At 35.6% G+C, this 20997-nt stretch overlaps 1 protein-coding gene across 1 annotated transcript in view; it reads left to right on the top strand.

The window, feature by feature from the left end:
* EIF2A (eukaryotic translation initiation factor 2A) overlaps positions 1–20997 on the top strand; it is a 30362-nt gene that overhangs the window by 5186 nt on the left and 4179 nt on the right. Inside the window, exons 2-10 of the mRNA XM_060638943.3 lie at positions 4900–4969; positions 8733–8807; positions 11897–12015; positions 13017–13116; positions 13475–13557; positions 15120–15193; positions 15330–15474; positions 15668–15784; positions 17911–18482. Coding sequence (XP_060494926.2) covers positions 4900–4969; positions 8733–8807; positions 11897–12015; positions 13017–13116; positions 13475–13557; positions 15120–15193; positions 15330–15474; positions 15668–15784; positions 17911–18482 — 1355 coding nt within the window. The remainder of the gene's footprint in view (positions 1–4899; positions 4970–8732; positions 8808–11896; positions 12016–13016; positions 13117–13474; positions 13558–15119; positions 15194–15329; positions 15475–15667; positions 15785–17910; positions 18483–20997) is intronic.

Here is a 20997-nt window from a genome sequence, read left to right as displayed (position 1 = left end):
GCTTGAGATTCTCCCTCTCTTTCTGCCCCTTCCCCACTCTGACTCTGTCTCTCCCAAAATAAATAAACTTAAAAAAAAAGAAAACTGTTCTTTATTTAGAATGTGAACATGTGCATGTTGAAAGCACTTGATTAATTTGACTCAAGATTTTGCTTCTCCAGAAACATAACTAAAACCAGGAAGTAAAAACCACATGAGACTGAATGCTACTTGAGCAGGAAAGAGTGACACTTTTCACACTGACATTTCTGTCAAGTGTTGCCTTTTAAGATTTTGAGTTAACAATCTATATGAAAGAATGTGGATTAAGTAGTTTTTGTTCCTTGCTCCTGTTCCTGTCTTAGTCCATTCAAGCTACAATAGCAAAAATACCCTAGAGTAGTTGGCTTAAACACTTATTTCCCACACTTCTGGAGTCTGGGAAGTCCAAGATCAAGATACTGGCAGATTTGGTGTCTGGTGAGAGCCTACTTCCTGGTTCATAGATAGCCATTGTCTGCTGGGCAGAAAGGGCAAAAGAGCTCTCTGGGATCTCTTTCATAAAGGTGCTAATCCCATTCTTGAGGGCTCTGTTGTCCTGACCTAATTACCTTCCAAAGGCCTACCTCCAAGTACCATTACTTTAAGGATTAAGATTCAACATATGAATGAGGGGGGTGGTAATCATTCAGTCTATAGTAGATCCTTTGGGGTTTTCCACCTGTCTTAGTTTGGTATGTAGGTATGAAACAGAAATTTTAGAAAAGGAAAACCTTGTACTGATTGCCCTGAATACCCTGGAAATTCCCACTGCTACCTTCATGGGTTTGGCAATATAGTTGCCACTTTAGTCCAATTGACCCTTGAGTAACATGGGTTTGCACCATGCAGGTCCACTTAAACATTATTTTTATTTTTATTTATTTTTAATGTTTATTTATTTATTTTTGAGAGAGAGCAAGCACAAGCAGGAAAGGGGCAGAAAGAGAGGGAGACACAGAATCTGAAGCAGGCTCTAGGCTCCGAGCTATCAGCATTGAGCCTAATGCAGGACTTGAACCCACGAACCATGAGATCATGACCTGAGCCAAAGTCAGGCGCTTAACCAACTGAGCCACCCAGGCACCTCTGCTTATGATTTTCTTAATAACACTTTTCTTTTCTGTAGTTTACTTACTGTATTGTAAGAATATAGTATATATGCATATATAACAAAATATGTGTTAATTGATCATTTATGTTATCAGTAAGACTTCTGGTCAGCTATAGGCTATTAATAGTTAAATATTTTGGAGAGTCAGGTTATTCACAGATTTTCAGTTGTGCGGGATTCAATACCCCTAACCCCTGTGTTGTTCAAGGGTCAACTGTATAATGTACAAAAACTTTGAATTTTACCCCAAGTAAACATTGTGGTTGTTGATAACAGCAAAGTCAACAAATACAGAGGACCAAGGTCACTAGTTGCAAGTTCATGAGAACACAAAAAGCTGAGATGAGTTCGATAAAGCTTTTTTTTTTCTTTTTTCTTTTTTGCTAGTCACCTCAGGCATATGTTCTAAGGGCCGGCAGTTAAGGCAATAGAACATGGTTTGATTGCATCATCATATAGCACATTATCTAATTACACTTCAGCTTCAGTGGGACTTCACTGATGATATGCTGTTTTATTTTCCTAGGCCTGTATGTGAGTTCTGTAAGAGGGTCCTTAATGTGTTAAGTTGCCACAGCAGCTTGTGGGAGGACCTCATTAGGCTGACAAAGTTTTATGTAACCCTTATAATAAAGTGTAATCTGGTAACTAAACTCCCTAGTTTGGTAAAATCATTTTTGATTAATTCCTCAAATAAAGATTTGTTAAAACCATTATTATAGTATTAAGAAAAGAATGGCTTGTTTTCTTCTAAATCAGAATGTGTCATACATGATATTGCAGCAGATGATTTGGTAATGAGAAATAGCATCGTTTTGCCTGTGTAGTATATTGGTGCTGCATTTGATCTTAACCAAAAAACCGAGAAGCAAGTGAGAATTTTCATGGTAAAGGATTATACTTCATAGTTTTAAAATCTTGTAGGAAAACATTTTCTGGCACAAAATTTTCTAATGTCATTAGAGATTTTTAAAATAGATAACTTCAGTGTTTCATTCAAGGCATAGCCACAGACTGCGCTCCTTTGACATCATTACCTTGAGTGCAGTGATGGATTCATTTTTTTAAATCCCTAATACCTAGCCCATAGAACTGTGCAGGGGCCAAATCATATAGAAGTTTATAGACCGTAGTATAAGGGGTTTAGATTTTAATATATGCACAGGCACCTGGATGGGTCAGTTGATTAAGTGTCTGACTCTTGGTTTCAGCCCAGGTCATGATCTCATGGTTTGTGGGATCGAGCCCTTGTCAGGCTCTGTGCTGACAGCACGGAGTCTGCTTGGGATTCTCTCTCCCTGTCTCTCTGCCCCTCCGCAACTCTAGAGCACGCATACACACGCTCTCTCAAAATAAATAAACTTAAAAAAGATTGTGATACATGCAGAACACTTTGCTAGAATTCATTCCATTCAAGGCCAAAGGACCTATAACAGTTTGACAGTTCAGTCTGGTGCTCTGCATATGAAGAAACATGGTAGCTACTTGTATACTTTTGGATCTCTAACTAGAAATTTCATTTAGTTGTATGTTTGCTTATTTTCTATGCCTCCATTAGAATGGAGGCTCCAGGAAGACATCAATTTTTGTCTTGTTCATCAGTGGTTCTTTTCCTTTCATGCTAACTTTATTTACTTTGGGTCTATAAATTATATTACTTTTAGTATCTGAAAATTGAGCTAGTAATTCTCAGGTAGAAAATCAGTGTTAATGAGAACTGTCCCTTGACAAGGGAGCTGAGAGTGGCCCCTATTTACCAACTTTGCTGCCTTCTCAGTAAAGAGAGGAAGGGGATATTTGTGAACAGCTGGCAGAAAAGGAAGCAGATATAATTATAACCATGAACCTCAGTAAAAGTTTTTCTGCTCTTCAGCTCTTAAACTGTTGCTGCTAGCAAGAATTTTAGCTGATAAAATAGTAACTCATCACCAAGCCCTGCTAATTTTATCTCCTAAAATTAAACACACTCGTTCTCCATTTCCACTGCCCACCCCAGTCCAAGTTTCCATGCTCTCCTGTAGGATTTCTGCAGAACTGTCTTGAATAGTCTTTTCTTATCCACTCTTAACTCTCTTCCAGTTTATTCTCTACCTTGTACCAGATTGACCATTACAAAATGCAGATGTGGTTCTCAAAATTTGCCTAAAACCCTTCTGAAGTTCCCCACCATTTTTTTTTAAGTGTTTATTTATTTTTGAAAGAGGGAGAGACAGAGAGCGAGTGAGGGAGGGGCAGAGAGAGAAAACCCCTCAATCCCAAGCAGGCTCCAGGCTCTGAGCTGTCAGCACAGAGCCCAACGTGGGGCTCATGAACCACGAGATCATGACCTGAGCCAAAGTCGGACGCTTAACCGACTGAGCCACCCAGGCACCCCATGAAGTTCCCCACCATTCTTAGGCTACAGACCAACATTGCCTAACTTAGGCCATAAGATCCTGCTTGGTCTGAACCCTGTTTTCCTCTCCAGCTCCAATTCCTTCCATAAAGGCCCTCTTTCCATTTCTGTGTTGCTCTGTCATCTCTCTTGCCATGGAGGTTTTGCACTTGTTACTGTTGTCTTTGCTTGTTAACTGCCATTCATCCCTCACATCTCAGCACACAAATCCTGTGCTCAAGGACACTTTCCCTAACTTTCCATTTTTAGATCAAAACTCACCTATTAATCACTGGATTAGCCCCGTATATCTTTACTTTGTAGCACTAAGCACACTTACAGAATTCCATGTATTTGACTATTTGGTTAATAAGCTCAGGAACAAGTCTGATTTTCCTCCCTATTGTATCTCCAGTACTCAACAGAGGGTCTGGGAGGCAGTTTTTATTTTTTACTCAGTAAGCATTTGTTGAATGAACGAATCAATTTATTTGATTCAGCTTTAGAAACTTCTAATTCGGCCATTTAAAAATATATAATTAATTGTATAGGTGTTCTTAATCTTGGACTTTATTCCCACTTAATTTTTTAGGATATTACTGTCCTTGGGAACTTCGTAATGAATGTGTCTCATCCCACTTGTTCTCTTAGTTTGAGAATTGTATTAATAATGCCTAGTTTTCTTTAAGAACTTTGAATATATTCTATATTTTTAGGTTATTGTTTTGCATAAAGCACACAGCCACCTTGTGTTCTAATATTTCCTCTCTTTCAGGTTGCAGACTGCCAACTCTTTATTGTATCTTTACACGGCAGAAGGAAAGCTGGCTAGGTCTGGGACTGTTCTTCTAAGGGCACTAATCCCACTCATGAGGGCCCTACCCTCATGATCTAATTATTTCTCAAAGTCCCCAATTCCAAATACTATCACATTGGGGTTAGAGTTTCAACATGAGGATTTGGGGGAGACATAAACATTCCATGACATCACCTATTGGTTTCCCAGCAATAGGGTTACATAATTTCATGCAATAGGGTTAAGAAAAATTTACCTTTGTAATGCCAACATTGTATAGTTTTATGAAATGTTTAATAGTTTCATTGATACTTTGACTGAAAGCTTTTTGTTTTTTAAAATATTTGTGGGGTGCCTGGATGGCTCAGTCGGTTGAGCGTCCAGCTTTGGGTCAGGTTGTGATCTTGTGGTTCGTGAATTGGGCTTGCTGCTGTCAGTGCAGAGCGTGCTTCGGATCCTCTGTCCCTCTCTCTCTCTGCCCTTCCTCTGCTCATGCTTTCTCTCTCAGAAAGAAAAGAAATAAAATATAAAATAAAATATTTGTGATTACTGAGTATTTATTAACAAACTAATGGTGGTTCTGTTTTGTTTTTTTAGTCCGAGGATCAGAAGGACTTTACATGGTAAATGGACCACCACATTTTACAGAAAGCACATTGTTTCCAAGGTATGGTTTATTTTGTTAAGTGATGTTATAGGGAACTATATAATAATTCTAAATTATTTTCGTTGTTGTTATATTCTGAACAAGAAAGAAAGAGCAGATAAGCAAGTTTCCTGGGGTATGTTATATAATATTAACAGAAGATGGAAAGAATGTATGTTCTCTATCAAGAAAAATGATCAATCTTTAGATTTGAAACTAATAGCTTCAGCATGTTTAAAAGAAAAAGTGTAGACACGAGTATAATTGTGTTGAAGCCTTTGACTTAGAAGAATTTTATCTTAGGGGATGAAGAAAAACTTGCAAATGTGATAGTCAAACCTCTGCCTACAGTCTTCGTGAAATCAGAGAATGACAAATGTATAAGAAAGGAAGGAAATACGATCGATAGATGTAGATATGGTTTTTTCTTAAAAAGAATAAAAAGGCTAAACCAAAAACGAATAAAAGTATTAAGTTGGTGGCATAACTATATGATGACATTCAAAATTCTTAAATGCATTCAGTAGCTTTATTGGCAACAGAAAATTGATATTGTCATTTTAAATCTATTACAGGATAAAACAATTACATTAACATCCTCAGAAACCAAGATTTTCAGCCTAAGGGTGAAGGGATAGACTTGCATATGTCAGTATGAACTCATGATTTCTTTTCATAAAAACGCTTGTATTTTTTAGTAATGTCCACTGAAAAAGGTTAAGGGGCAGTGATAAGGTAGTAGCAGTGAATACCCCTGTCTCACAGATTATGATCTCTAAACACCATTCTTCAGTAACAGGAACTCGTTCCTTGAAGAAGCGACTGATTCCAGGTCTAGTACAGAAGACAGTACGAGTTGAGCTAGAGACATTTTGGTCCAGAAAGCAAGGAAGCTATAAAAGATTACCAGGGCTTTGTTGAAGAGTCACAAGAGGCAACTTCAGGGCATTCACAGCAACTTAAGATGAGGCAATTTGAGCATTGGAAAGAATCATGACTAAAAGGATTGAGACATTCAAGTATGTAAACACTCGCCCCCAAATTCCTCTCTTTCCAAATCTTATTGGTCAGCATTGGAGGTTGATGGGGTCCTTGCGCATTATTTTGAAAATTGACAAATCAAGAGAAGAAATCACGCATTTATTTTGTCTTTCCCATACAGACGGTTTTTCAAAGTATCCAGATTGTTGATGAGGAAAACTTATTTAGAGGAGAATTCCAGTGGATAAATACAGAAGTAACATTGGGGTTAGATAATCATTGTAATCTTAAAGAAATCTTGTGTCGGTTCTCAGACTTAGCATACATCAGAGTGATCTGAAGAGCTTGTTAAAACACAGATTGCTGCTTCCTCTCCAGATATTCTGACTCATTAGATCTGGGGTGGGGCCCAAGAACTAGAATTTTTAACAAGTTCCCCAGTAATGCCAAAGCTGCAAGTTTAGGGACCCTGCTTTGAGAACCACTGATCTGGGTAAATGATCATCAAAAGATGCTGAGCCTGTTAGAAGAACTATGGATGGGGAACTTTATAATCAGGCTGACATCACCTAAGTCTGTCGACCAATTTTTTACTAGACCCAGTTCTTTAGAACCATGATACAGGAAGTATCAAGACCAGCTATATTGCCATCACCTTGAACCAGTATAACATCTCAGTCCCTGATTCAGCTTACTGAATCAGAATCTGTGTTTTAACCAGACCCTCAGGTGATTTGTATGCATATTAATATTTGAAAAGCACTACTCTAGCAAACAAGTCTGTGTCAGAGCTTTTGTGCTGCAAGCACTTCAGTGGGGTGTACAATCCCAAGGCAGCAGGAATGAGGGGTAAAGGGAATAAGGCAAGGAAGAAGTGAAAGTAAATCTAACGTGGAGTGCACTGAGCTGACCACAGATTCATAAAATATAGCCAGGTTTCTTGGTCATGCAGAATGTCTCCGGAGAGGCTATAATGAACCACTGTGCCTCAGAACAGTCGTGGAGAGGAAGGGTAAGAAATGTATGTACAGCCAGAGCCTTTTTTGGTCTATTCAGGTTGAATCTGAATGTCACCTCCTCTTCCTGCTACTTCAGTAGGCATAGCGGAAGCCGTGCTGAAATGTGGCCCTCACTCCTAGAGAGTCTGAGACAACCAGTGGTGTTAGGGCATGAGGTGGCCAGGTTTCTTCATTGAATAGCTGATGACTGGGAGCAGGAAAGGTAGGGTCAATCCGAGGAGGCACTTAAAGAGTCCAGTACAGCCTCACCATCACTGAGGGTAGAACAAGGAGACACCAGGAGACCTACCCCCTGGTGGGTAGTAATGGGAACTACATGATACTTCTAGGAAGGTCCAAAACCAAAACCAAAACAAACAAAAAACAAACCTATGGCCAGTTAAGCTTTTAGATGAGTGGTTCTCAAATTTGGCTGCACATTAGGATGACCTGAGGAGCTTTTCAAAACCTAGATATCCAAGGACTGGGTATTAAATGATAGTAAGGATTATTGTTATTATTTATGTGAGACGAAGTGGCATGGTGGTAAAGTCAGCTGATTAATGAATTGATTTTAGTTTGAGGGACGGACTATATTGGTGAGCCATATGATCTTGTCCAAAGCTCATTCAACATTCTTATCATGAATTTAGAGGATAGCTAAGAATGAAGTTTTATAATTTATACATTACATAAGTCTGTAAGAAATGACTAATGTTTTGTAAGAGAAAATGAAGATGTAAATAGATCTCAGTAGGCTGAACTAATTAATAGGCCAAAGCCTGGGTGGAATTAATAAGGATAACTGCACATTCTGCCCTTAGGTTCAGAAATAAGTTGCGGTACAAGTGTAGGATGGGGGACATCTTGGTCTAGTTGTTTATGTGAAAAGAGGGCAAAAAAGGATATTTCAGTAACTACAAGCTGAGTACAAGCTACCATTATTATGTGATGCAGAAACACAAAGGTCATCTTCGGATGAATTAATGTAAAGATAGTATCCAGTTTAAGGGGGACGTACTGGTCAGTTCTCAGTGCTTGTTACGTAGTAATTCAGATGTTCATTAGCTATGAAGTTCTGGTTTTATGTGACTACACTTACGGACATTTACATGTTCTCACATACACATTTCTGTTTGGGTGTTGATTGTCACTGTGAGATGTACTCGTAGTAGCCTTCTCCTGTTGAGAGATACAGTACTTAGAGTTCTGACCACTGGATAGAATATTGCCAAGAAGTCTGATTTCCCCAGGTCTGTTTTTGTAGAGAATCCTGCATCCACACTTATTTAATGTGAAGATCCTCTTACCGTTGTTATACTTTCCGTCTCTGCACATCAGAAATCGATGGAAGATCTTTTTCCTTCAAATCCAGGACACTTCTTGTCTACTTCAGGATATTGTAGCCACACTTGTTTTGTTATGCAGGTGGTCTGGGACATTCTTCACAAAGTCTCTATATCGAAATCCGTCAGCCCTCAAGATCACGGTTGATAGCTCGTAACTTCCATGTTCACCTACATTTTTGGGTTTTTCACACAAACCAGTTATTCACCTAAAAGGGCTCTGTTTTCTCCTTAAGATTGATCTGTTGTTGTAACATCGATTTCCACCTTACTTTGCAGTGGTTGTTGGCACTGCGTTTTAAGAGATAAGGTATTTTGGTAGACTAAAGCATTATGGAATTACTTTCTTAAATTTATGTAAGTTCATAATCATTAAATTAGTGATAAGATTGTAAATTTTTAATCAGATTTTTTTAAAAGTATTCATGCTTATTAAACTTTTTTTCTTGTCATTTTCAGGGAATCTGGGAAAAATTGCAAAGTCTATACCTTTAGCAAGGATGGCACCTTGTTTGCCTGGGGCAACGGAGAAAAGTTAGTGTTTATTTATATAACATTTTATGTGTCATCAGTTTAAACATAACTGGCATTATTTGAATAACACGTGTTTGGGTGTCGTTAATAAAGTCCATCTTTTAATGTCATGATGTAGTTAGGTATTGTCTGAAATGCAGCTTCCATAGAACACCTCCAAAGTTGTTAGCTTCTGTTTATATGCCATGACTTGACTTATCTAGTTTCTTAGAATTAAAAAGTAATGTGTGGTAAGGGGCAATTAATTTAATGCTAGAGAAGCTGAAAGGTTTTTTTACATAGTGCTCTAAGTGATCAGTTAGGATTTCTTAAGTTCTGTGCTAACACTTAGAGAATAACTCTCTTTGCTTGTTTACCTTAGATTTAGATACTTTATTATATCTTTGCTATTAAATTAGTAGCAACTGCTTGCTTATTACTGTGAGTTTTATTGTATATAAAAGTATTATTTAAATATTTTATAAATTATTCAAAAGTATGTCTAGGATAGTCTATATTACATAAAATAATCAGATCACAAAATTGGTTTTGCAAAAAAAGTAAGTATTTTGATTAAGTACTCATAATTGTATTAAGAAAACCACTCATTTTTAATTTTTCTGTAGGCACTACAACATTTCAGGCAAAGAACCAGGAAAATGCCTGAATATGTGTAATTTGGTTTAAAGTTATTTTTGTTGTTTCTTATCAGATGTAATATGTTAGGTTTTTTAAAAGGGAAAAACACATACATTAATACAAAAAGTACATTTTATTTTAAAATTTTTTTTTTTAATGTTTTATTTAATTTTGAGACAGGGAGAGACAGAGCATGAACAGGGGAGGGTCAGAGAGAGGGAAACACAGAATCTGAAACAGGCTCCAGGCTCTGAGCTGTCAGCACAGAGCCCGACGCGGGGCTCGAACTCACGGACCGCGAGATCATGACCTGAGCCGAAGTCGGTCGCTTAACTGACTGAGCCACCCAGGCGCCCCCAAAAAGTACATTTTAAATGTTGGTTTTTACACAGTGGTAATATAAGCTGAAGTCTTTCAACTGTCAGGTCAGATTGGATTAAACACGTGATTTTTTTAAATTAATGCTAAAAAGATTGTGCTGAATTAGATGATTCACTTTTTATGACTGTAAGTACCTGGCAGAATTAGCTTTTGTAATTTTATGTTAATCAGTTTTTTACTTCTTTTTTTTAAGTTTTTGAATCCAATAAGCATACTACTACTCATAAATTATTAGGAATATAATCGTATTGGGTCCTTATCCACAATGTTAACAGACAGTCTTAATCTCAGTCTCAAAGAACATACTCTCAAATTTTCTTATTTTTGGTGTAACTGATTGTGGGTGTTTGACTTTTATTTTTTAAAATTTATCTTGTAATTTATACTATGAGTAATGAGCTCATAGAAATTCACTATTTAATGGGACATACCATACTTCTTGTCTATTATCTTTTTGAAGTATCCCTTATTTTGCTAGCTTAGAGTTTGTTGAATAAGCCTGTTTTCACCTTCACAGTTATTATTTTTTATACTTTGTATCCTTACTTGGCTTTCTATTGGATTCAACTCTGAACCTTTTTTTTTTTTAAGCTTGTTTATTTTGAGAGAGAAAGAAGAGATGGCATGAAAGCTGGGCAGAGGCAGAGAGAGAGAGAATGAGAATCCCAATGGGGCTCTGTGCTGATAGCGCACCTGATCTTATGAACTGTGAGATCATGACCTGAGCCAAAATCGAGTCTGACAGTTAACAGACTGAGCCCCACCCAGGTGCCCCTGAACCCTTTGTTGTGCCCATTTGTTGTGTCCATCTTTTTAATAGGTATTTTCTATACCTGGTTCTAGCATTTATTTCCTTAAACTGCTATGGCCACAACAACATACAATGTTGCTGAGGTCAAGAGAAACAGATGTAGTGTATTGATTGTGGCTTTGCTGAGGTCATAGTTAATCAAAAACTATAACGGATTTTTCTTTAAATATGTGAGGTTTTTAGTTAAAATAAATACTCTTTATTTTTAACTAAGAATAACTCTTAAAGACTATTAAAAACCAAAAAAAAGAAAGTTTCATGTAATTCTAAAATATGTAATTTACAGTAAGTTTTAAAGAATCTTGTATATTTGTGTGTGTGTGTGTGTGTTGTGTTTAAACAATATGCAGTAATCGTTCACTCTTAGCAATTTCTGCTTATCCTAAACCAGTGTCCCAAACTTGAATAGAACAAAGTAACTTTAAGCAATTTTTTTTTTTTTTTAGCAATTTCTAAAATAAGATGGAATATATTTTTCCCCGCAAAGAGTACATAAGACAAGTCAGGCAAAACTGGTTTTAGAACTTGGGAAACTTTAGAACTTGGCTCTGGCATTTATCAGTCGTATGATCTTGGACAAATCATAAATCATTTACTTTTTCTAAGCTTCACTTTTAACATTTGTAAAATGGAGATGATAATACCTACTTTACATATCTCTTGTGAGGATTAAATGAGAAAATGTACATAAAGTGGTCAGAGCAAAACATGGTTCATAGAAAGCATCCAAAAAATGGAAACTGCTTTTATTATACAATTGCTGTAATTTTCATCATTATCGTATTATGATGATTCATACTTTTACCTTTATCTTTTGAAGATGGCTTCTGATATTTTGATAGACATCGAAAGCGTCCTTAACGATCTCACAACTGCTACAGCTTCCATTTAGTCAAATTGAAAAAAATACTTTGGCCTAGCACTTCTATTTTGCTTTAGTCTAGTACACCTCAGCTTATATGTAGGTTAGCTCTGCGTCCACTTAAAGGCCTGTTGTTTTCTTTTCAGCTAAAAGTAGAATCATGTGTTACATCCTTCTGCTAATTCTGTATTCCCCAGTACCAGCTTTACATAGGGGCCTTTTGGCAAAACATACACTTGGTTTTTGTTGTTGTTAAGGTGTTTATTGGATGTTTTCTAGAACTTACCTGAAAATTGATTTTTATGAAAACAACCACTTTACAGTGATCTGTATTTGAAAAGAGGTATGAATGTTTTGGATAGTGCTGGCTATTTTAAAACAGTATTTCATTGCTGAAGTAATTTCTTTTGAAACCAGAATAAATATTATCAATGTCACTAACAAGGGACTACGGCACTCCTTCGACCTCCCAAAGACAGTTTGCCTTGAGTTCTCGCCAAAAAACACTGTCCTGGCAACGTGGCAGCCTTACACTAGTAAGTATTTTCCAATTGTAAGAATATTGACAAGATCAGTTCAATTCAGGGGGGAAAAAGAGACAGTTTACAACCTTTTAAGAAAGCAATTAATCTTTAGATAGTAAATAGTGTTTGTGAAAATCTTTACTCAACAATGAATCTTGTATTCCCCCAATACAATGTACTTTAAGTAATTTCAAGGTACAGTAAGTTAGTGAAAAGATTTATCGTGAGATAGAGGAAAAGAAAAAGCTCAAGGGGAATTTTAGAAAGTGAATCATCAGTGGTTGCTTAGGGAGAAGATCTCAAAAATTAAGAATAATAACGACCTTTAAATGGAAAACATTTTAAATAATCATTGTAAATCAAAGACGAAGTTCAATAGACGCAACATGTAAGAAATGTGTAAGATATGACAAAGAATAGGAAGATGGTGTGCCATTTTTTTTTTAACACATTTAACGATATGATGGTATGTTATATGAACATTTTATACAGCTGCACTTCATAGATGAATAAGAAAACACTCGGGGTATAGGGGCTTTTAAAAAAATGTTTTAATAGTGTGGGCAATGTTGAGTTAAATATATGATAATAGTTCGTTGTTTGGTTATAAACCTTCTAGCTTGGTTCTTCCAAGAGGCAGACTTGAATGAATCTTCTTTTTCCAAGTAAATAAATGGGAAATTGAGACTCATGAATAGTTTGTGTAACTTTGTGTGTGTGTGACTTAGAGACACACGATTGATTTCATAATAAGATAATTTAATCCATTTAACATGTCACACTTAATAAACAAATCTTTTAAGTATTCTTAAAATCTATAGTAATCAAGTCATTTCAGAAATGCTGAACTTTTGTCATGGCTTTAGGAATAGAGATTAAACCCAAAAGGGAAAGTTGATTTAAAGCAACTCTTTTACTTGATCTTTATAATCTTGTTGAAAGTGTTTTAAGAATAAATTCTTTTTACTAACGGTAGGAGACAATTATTGCAAAGACATCTGTGTTTCTTTTAGCTTCTAAAGATGGCACAGCTGGGGTACCCAACCTACAACTTTACGATGTGAAAACTGGTACATGTTTGAAGTCTTTCATTCAGAAAAAAATGCAAAATTGGTAAATAAATGCTTTAAAATGCTAATTATTTACAAAATGTTCTAAATATCTTCATTGTGTAATATTGTTTCTCAGGTACTAGTTTAGAAGATAACTTGTTAGACTAAAATCTAGATCTTTAAGGATCTGGAATATGTGGGAATGTAATAGAGTAAAAACTTGATCTTTCTTTTGTTTAATATTTGGATGAAAACGAACAATACCTTTCTTTTACAAATGCTTAACTAAAACTATTAGGAACTGACTTGACATCATATTTATAAGTATTTTTCTTAAATAGTAAGCGTATCACAAACTTTAACAGGTTAACATGTGAGGTTACACGTGTCTAAATTTTTTTCATATTCTTTCAACGTAGGTGTCCATCTTGGTCAGAAGATGAAACTATCTGTGCCCGAAATGTTAACAATGAAGTTCACTTCTTTGAAAACAACAATTTTAGTATGGAAAGATTTATGAAATCAATTTATCACTTATTATAAATGTATATACAGTTTTGTTGCCTTATATGGCATCATAGGGTTTTCCTAAATACTGTTAATATGTTAATAATTGTTGTTTTATTAATTCATTTGAATAACTCTTGTAAATCTAAATACTGAAGAAATTCTAACAAAGATTTGTTTTTATAATAAGTTTTTATTATCTAATAATTGCTATTAAGGCATTTGCATACTCTTTCGGAGTTTAGTTACTATTGAAATTCTTTGATACAAATTTTTTAAATGTCTTATTGTGTGGAATTTCAAACATAAAAGTAGACACCTAGTCCCGGTAACTTTCAGCCTATTGCCAATCCTACCTCATCCACACATCTCTCCACCTAACATCTCTCTTACTGTGCTAAAGCAAATCCTAGGCATCATATAATTTTACCTGTACATCTCAGTATGTATCTCTGAAGACTAGGGCTTTTTAATTGTTTAATAGCCACAATACCATTATCACAGATATAAAGTATCTGGTCAGTGTTCAAATTTCTGATAATTACAAATGTTTTAATTTTTTGTTATTGTTTTGTTTAAAGCTTATTTATTTATTTATTTAGAGGGAGAGAGTGTGTGTGAGCAGGGGAGAGGTAGAGGAGAGGGACAGAGAGAATCTTAGGTTTCTTTCTTTTTCTTTTTCTTTTTTTTTTAAGTTTATTTACTTATTTTTGAGAGAAAGAGAGATAATTCCAAGCAGGCGCTGCACTGTCAGTGCCAAGCCTGATGCAGGGCTCGAACTCATGAACTGTGAGCTCGTGATCTGAGCTGAAATCAAGAGTTGGATCTTAACCAACTGAGCCACCCAGGCACCCCTCTTTTAAATTTCTTTTAAGCTACAGGCTCCCTGTCCATCTCTTCTACCCCCACCTTGAGATTTATTATTTAAGAAACAAGGTTACTTGTCATGTATTTTCTCATAGTTGAATTTTGCTATTGTATCTTGTCCTATAGTTTAACATGTTCATCTGTCCCCTAAATAGCTATTTGCATCTAGAACTGGTCAGCTTCAGATTCTCTTTTTTGGGGAGATGAGGACAAGTCTGCCTCACAAGCAGTGTTCAGTTCTTTTATCAAGAAGCACATAGTGTCTTCTTGTCTGTAATTTTGTAGGATTAGCTGATCTGTTATTTCATGACTGGTTGCACATTGGTGATTTCCCTCCTCCCTACCCTCTCATTTATAAGCTATACTACTTCTATAAAGAGAAATTCCCCCATCTACTATTTGATTACCTAGTGGCACCATTTATATAAGAAAGAGCACTGTGTTCTTATAATCAATCAGTGGGATTAGATGTATAATCTCATTACTTGCCCAGGGTCACCCAGCTACTAAATGACTGGGTAGAAATTGAAATGTAGGTCTGTGTTGTTCCCACTCCACATGAGTCTACTCATGAGACTACAATGAGCAGTATTACTATATCATTACATTAATCGTTTATAATACATTCAGAATTTATCATGTTCCTATTAGTTTCATTCTTCCAACACCATTTGCTTTTTGTTTTTTTAGACACAATTGCAAACAAATTGCATTTGCAAAAAATTAATGATTTTGTGTTATCACCTGGACCCCAACCGTACAAGGTAATTTCTGTGTCTTTGTTCATATGGAATTTTAGGAAATTAAACCTTTTCCTAGTGCTTAGTGACTATAAAAACATGTCCATCTTAGTTTATATGCCTCAGAAAATTAAGTGACGATGATATATGTGTATTTCAGGTGGCTGTCTATGTTCCAGGAAGTAAGGGTGCACCTTCATTTGTTAGATTATATCAGTACCCCAATTTTGATGGACCTCATGCAGCCTTAGCTAATAAAAGTTTCTTTAAAGCTGATAAAGTTACAATGCTATGGAATAAAAAAGGTATGATAAATACATTTTATCTCATTTATCAAGTATTCATTGAGGCTTATATTCCTATATGTATATAGAAAAAAAGAATATCAATGCTTATTTAATGAAAATTTACATGTGCTGTGTTAAATTTAAAAAATTTTTCTTATCAGCATCAGGTTAAATTGTGTTTTAAATCTAATGAAAGTTTTTTCCGTTCTAGCTACTGCCGTGTTAGTAATAGCTAGTACAGACGTTGACAAGACAGGGGCGTCCTACTACGGAGAACAAACGCTGCACTACATTGCAGTGAACGGAGAAAGCGCTGTCGTGCAGCTACGTGAGTATTCCCATAGTCTTCTTATGCTAAAACAATGGAAAAAATACTGGGCCATAAAGATGATGCAATCTAAATTCTTGTTCAAGTGATAAAACTCACATATTTTAATAACCTTTCAGGTAAAATTCCTCTTGATTAATACACTTAAAGTCATCCCCAGACATACATTATTTTGACAGAATCCAATTAATTTAGTTACGCCAGCACTTTAGTGGGGAACTTGCTGAGTGAGGTTAATTTCATTGCAGTAGCTCTTTGGGGACTTATTTAACTTATAATGACAGGGAGTTGGTCTTGTGAGTGTAGCACTCCTTCAGAACTGAGTGTGAGGAATGTCACCATTTTATCTTTTGTTTTGATGAGCTAAATTAACTGTAGAATAAGTTTTAAAACTCTGGCAACTCCCTGGTTTTTCATTTTGAATTGAACATGTAGGAGTAGGATAAACTTCCTTACAAAAAACTATGTATTCCCTCTGAAGTCAGAAAGGAAACAAGGATGTCCTCTTTCCGCTATAATTTAACATCCTGAAGGACCTTGTCAGTGTAACATATCAAAAGAATAAATGTACACTTTTGAAGGAGGAAAAACAGAATCATCTCTGTACATATAGATGAAGTCACAGTATAAATAGCCACTTAAAAAACATAATAGAAGGAAATGCATAACAACAAAAGGCAAGAAATCTATAGGACTAATAGGAAGAAAACTTTAAAACTTCTAAGGGACAAAATGTGACCTTTATAAGGAGAATTTTATAAAGATGTCATTTCTCTCCAAATTAACCTAAAAATTAAAATGCCGGTACGTTTTTATAAACTAGGTAAACTGGTTCTAAAGTTGATTTTTTTCTAATCCTAAAAAAGTGAAAAAAGATTTTCTAACAAGGCAGAACTAATAAGGGAAAAGTGATTAATTTGAATGTATAAAATACAGAGTTTTACATTGGAGGAAGAAAATTCCATAAACTAAGCCAAACAAAAGATTGGGGAAAATTTATTTAGATGGAAAAGGGATGAGTATGAGAAAGGTGAATTTTGTTGCTATATCAAGTAAATCAATAAAAGGCCAATAATTGGGGAGAAAAATAGGCATGGGACAGTAAAAAATAGTCCACAAAACCAGAAATAAGATTGTGTAAGTATATTAAAATGTGCTCAGTTTATAATAAAAGAACAGAAAGGAAGGCAAGACAACAATTTTTGTCTCCGCAGCTTGACAAAGATAAAAGTATGAAACTACACAGTGTGAATGAGAATGAGGAGAAAATCTGTACTCTCACACACTGTTGAGGCTCCTGGCTAACTCAGGCAGAGGAGCATGTGACTCTTGTTCTTGGGGTTGTGAGTTCGAGCCCCACATTGGGTGTAGAGATTACTAAAAAAATAAGTAAATAAACTTCAAAAAAAACCTGTTGATAATATAAAATGGTACAGCTTCTCTGAAGGGCAGTCTGGTAGCACATTATCAACTAAACGTATGTACCTTTGAGCAGCCAGTTTCACTCCTATAGATGTGTTTGTGTACACTCACAGTTGAGAATATATAGGAATACAGTACCATTGGAAAAGAGTGAGGCAGATCTCAGTGTGCTTATATGGAAACATCTCCAAGGTAGAGTACTAACTGTAACAACAAAGAACTGTGTGTGTGTGTGTGTGTGTGTGTGTGTGTGTATGTGTATGGTTAAGAGAGATGCTTAATTTCAACAAAACTATTCTGAAAGTATATACAGGGAATAGAGTGTTGCCTTTGTGTGGGGGAACTTATTGTGTGGTGTATCATTTTATATAATGTGTATTTTTATTCCTGTGTGCCCACATTACCTCTTCCAGTGAAAACTAGTTTGGTAATAGTAATAATAACGTGTGTCTTTGAGCCTACGTTGCCAAAATGTTTAAATGAAATTTAGATTCCCTAGAGGTTCTTAAATAAATTTATGGTTATACATCAGTATCCATAGTATATCATATAAAAATATTTTAATTGTAACGTATCTTGAAATTGTTGGATTTTTTTTTACTGTTTGACATGTTTATGAGTATTATACAATTGTAATTCAGCTAATAAATATTGTATTCATGTTATTCTTTATTGCTAATTTCGATTTTATATTCTTTTTCTAGCAAAAAATGGCCCCATTTATGATGTCATTTGGAATTCTAGTTCTACTGAGTTTTGTGCTGTTTATGGTTTTATGCCTGCCAAAGCGACAATTTTCAACTTGAAATGTGATCCTGTTTTTGACTTCGGAACTGGTCCTCGTAATGCAGCCTACTATAGCCCGCATGGACATATATTAGTACTAGCTGGGTTTGGAAATCTGAGGGGACAAATGGAAGTGTGGGATGTTAAAAACTACAAACTTATTTCTAAACCAGTGGCCTCTGATTCTACGTATTTTGCTTGGTGCCCTGATGGTGAGCATATTTTAACAGCCACATGTGCTCCCAGGTTACGTGTTAATAATGGGTATAAGATTTGGCATTATACTGGCTCTGTCTTGCACAAGCATGATGTGCCATCAAATGCAGAATTATGGCAGGTTTCTTGGCAGCCATTTTTAGATGGAATATTTCCAGCAAAAACGATAACTTACCAAGCAGTTCCAAGTGACGTACCCAGTGAAGAACCTAAAGTTGCAACAGCTTATAGACCTCCAGCTTTAAGAAATAAACCAATCACCAATTCCAAACTAGTAAGTAACGTTTTTTACTACTTTGGTAGGAAAGGTTTTTTAGTGTGTGGAATTCTCGAGACCTTTTTCTCATGTATGTTCTTGTGTTACTTAGCACCTGATTAGAATATAAACTCTAGAAATCATGGAGGACCTACCATTGAAGATGGGGAACAGCTGACATTGTTAACAGAGTAGTCCATTTAAAACAGTTCACATTTTACATTTGTGAGAAAGACAATGGAGTATGACATGCTGCCTTTGTAGACATCATGGGCTCAAAGTCACATGCCTGTCAGGCTAGGCTGGTAATGTAAGGCTTTGGTGACTGGGAGAGAATGGGGGAAGGAAGAGATCATGCCCTCTTTAAAGGCCATAGCAACCGCACAGCAGTAGCTGATTGTTTCCATAGGAGATTTAGGCCCAGTTTGCCAAAATGATTTTTCAAGACAAAACCAGTCTGGATGCTTATGTAAAATTGCTCGATTTTTAAAACACTGTTGGTCAAACAAAACATGTTTATTTTCCTTAGGCTGTCATTTCCCATCTGTATTGTAAAGTTATGACTAGAGCATTGGTCACATTCTGATCTTTAAAATGTGAGCATTTCAGAGCTCAGGGGAAACATTTATTAGTGATCTGAGTCTCTGTGATGATGTTAAGAAATAAAGTTGTTCTATAAGAATGAACAACAATATTATTGGTATTATAAAGGTGACCATACAGTAAGTGTAAAACTGGTTCAAGTAAATGAGGATATTCAGCCACTTAATTATTAGCCACTCAGGGAAGTCATCACTTGTTCAAAGGATAAATATTCCTATGCCTCCCTTGTACCACTCCTAACCCTCTCAAAAACAAAAACAGAGGAACCCTTCCTCCTCCACAAAATCTAGCAGTGGTCTGTAATGACTTCATTGAAATGTTTTGTTTAAACATTTCTGTTGTATCATTTACTAAAAACATAAAAACTTATGAACAAATTAAGCCCATTTATGATATTTGTATATAGATTAAAACAGAAAGGATATAGTAGACTTTGGATTGTCTTCCCTCTATATTGAAATTTTCCTTACCTAAGATAAAAACAGAAGTGACCTCAACATATCTGGCTTTCTAAATATCTGTAAGCACAAGAGGACTAAATTCCAAATCACTGTATATTTTTATTCTTTGATCCATAAAACTCATTTGTTTTGATAGGGGGAGGAAGAGAAAGATATACTTTGAAAATAGTGATAAAACTTAGTAAGAACATTTAAAACCAAAATTGTTTTACCATTTAAGATTTCCACTAAATTTTTGCTTTTGTACGTAACATGATGATTATGTGATTTTATCAAATGATTTTAAATGGAGGAACCACAGGCTAATGAGAATTTTTTGTTTGTATCAAATTCTAGAAATGACCTAAATGGCAAAAAAAAAAATACTGCTAAGAAATTAGTAGAAACAAAGACATTCTAGTAAATAACTTCACAAAGGAGGATGGTTATGTATCACAAGGGGAAAAAAATGATGAGATTCTCTCTCTGAAGAAAAAACTTTTTTATAAATAAAAACTCACCTATAAATTATACTTAAGTATTTCTTGGCTTCCAAAATCACCCTTCAGTGTTGTAATGTGTTCATTAAAACAGTCCCATTATAATTGACATAGATGAAAAAAATATATTAATATGGATGAAATTGTATACGATAGGCACAGTACTAAAGCCAGAAAAGCTCATGATCCGTAGTAGCTGTGTGGATATTTTTTTCTTTTTGTCTAAAACGAAAGCCTGTTGATGGCTACGTTATGTTCATAATGTAGAAGAGCCTTGTAACTTATCCTTTGTGGATAAGAGCCTTGTGGAATAGCCTTGTAACTTATCCTTTCTTACATCATTTGTAATTGCTTTGTCATTTCCCTGGAGTTCTCATGAATAGAAACTTTTTTATCCAAAGCAAAGTACTATAGGAGAGCCCACTATTGAGAGAATTTTGATGTGTAAAACAAATGTTCGGCAAATAAAGCCATGTCTCAACTAACATTGTATGCTGTGTAGATAAGAAAGTGAAAGAGACGTGCCATCAAATCTGTTCTACAATTGTGGGTTCTCATATATTCAGTTGCTTCAGGTAGAACATGTATGCACACACAACTTTGATGACCTGTTACGGTTCATGCAGCTAAGATGAAGTCACGGTATGATTTCTTATTTATTCCTCCGTCATCTTAAATGTTTGACCCTGCCCATTTCCTTATAGCACTTTTAAGTACAACATGGATCTGAGAGCTAGTCCTTAAGAACCTTCATGGAGATCTGGTTCTTTTGATGTGCTGAGAATGATAGAGTCCAAGAGACAGTTACCACTAAGATAACGGCAGTTTAGAGGGAAATCACTGAGTAGATGAACCTGATAAGAAGTTGTCGTACTGTCATGTATCCTGTATGTTGCCTGAAGCAGCTCCGGAGATAACGTAAACCTGTATGTGTGTATTCTTTGATTGAAATTAACTGACATGTGAAATTGTAAGATATTTAAAGTGTCT

Source organism: Panthera onca, chromosome C2 (genome assembly GCF_046562875.1).
Source record: "Panthera onca isolate mPanOnc1 chromosome C2, mPanOnc1 haplotype 2, whole genome shotgun sequence".
Classification (NCBI taxonomy): domain Eukaryota; kingdom Metazoa; phylum Chordata; class Mammalia; order Carnivora; family Felidae; genus Panthera; species Panthera onca.
This window is presented reverse-complemented; position numbering and strand designations above follow the sequence as displayed.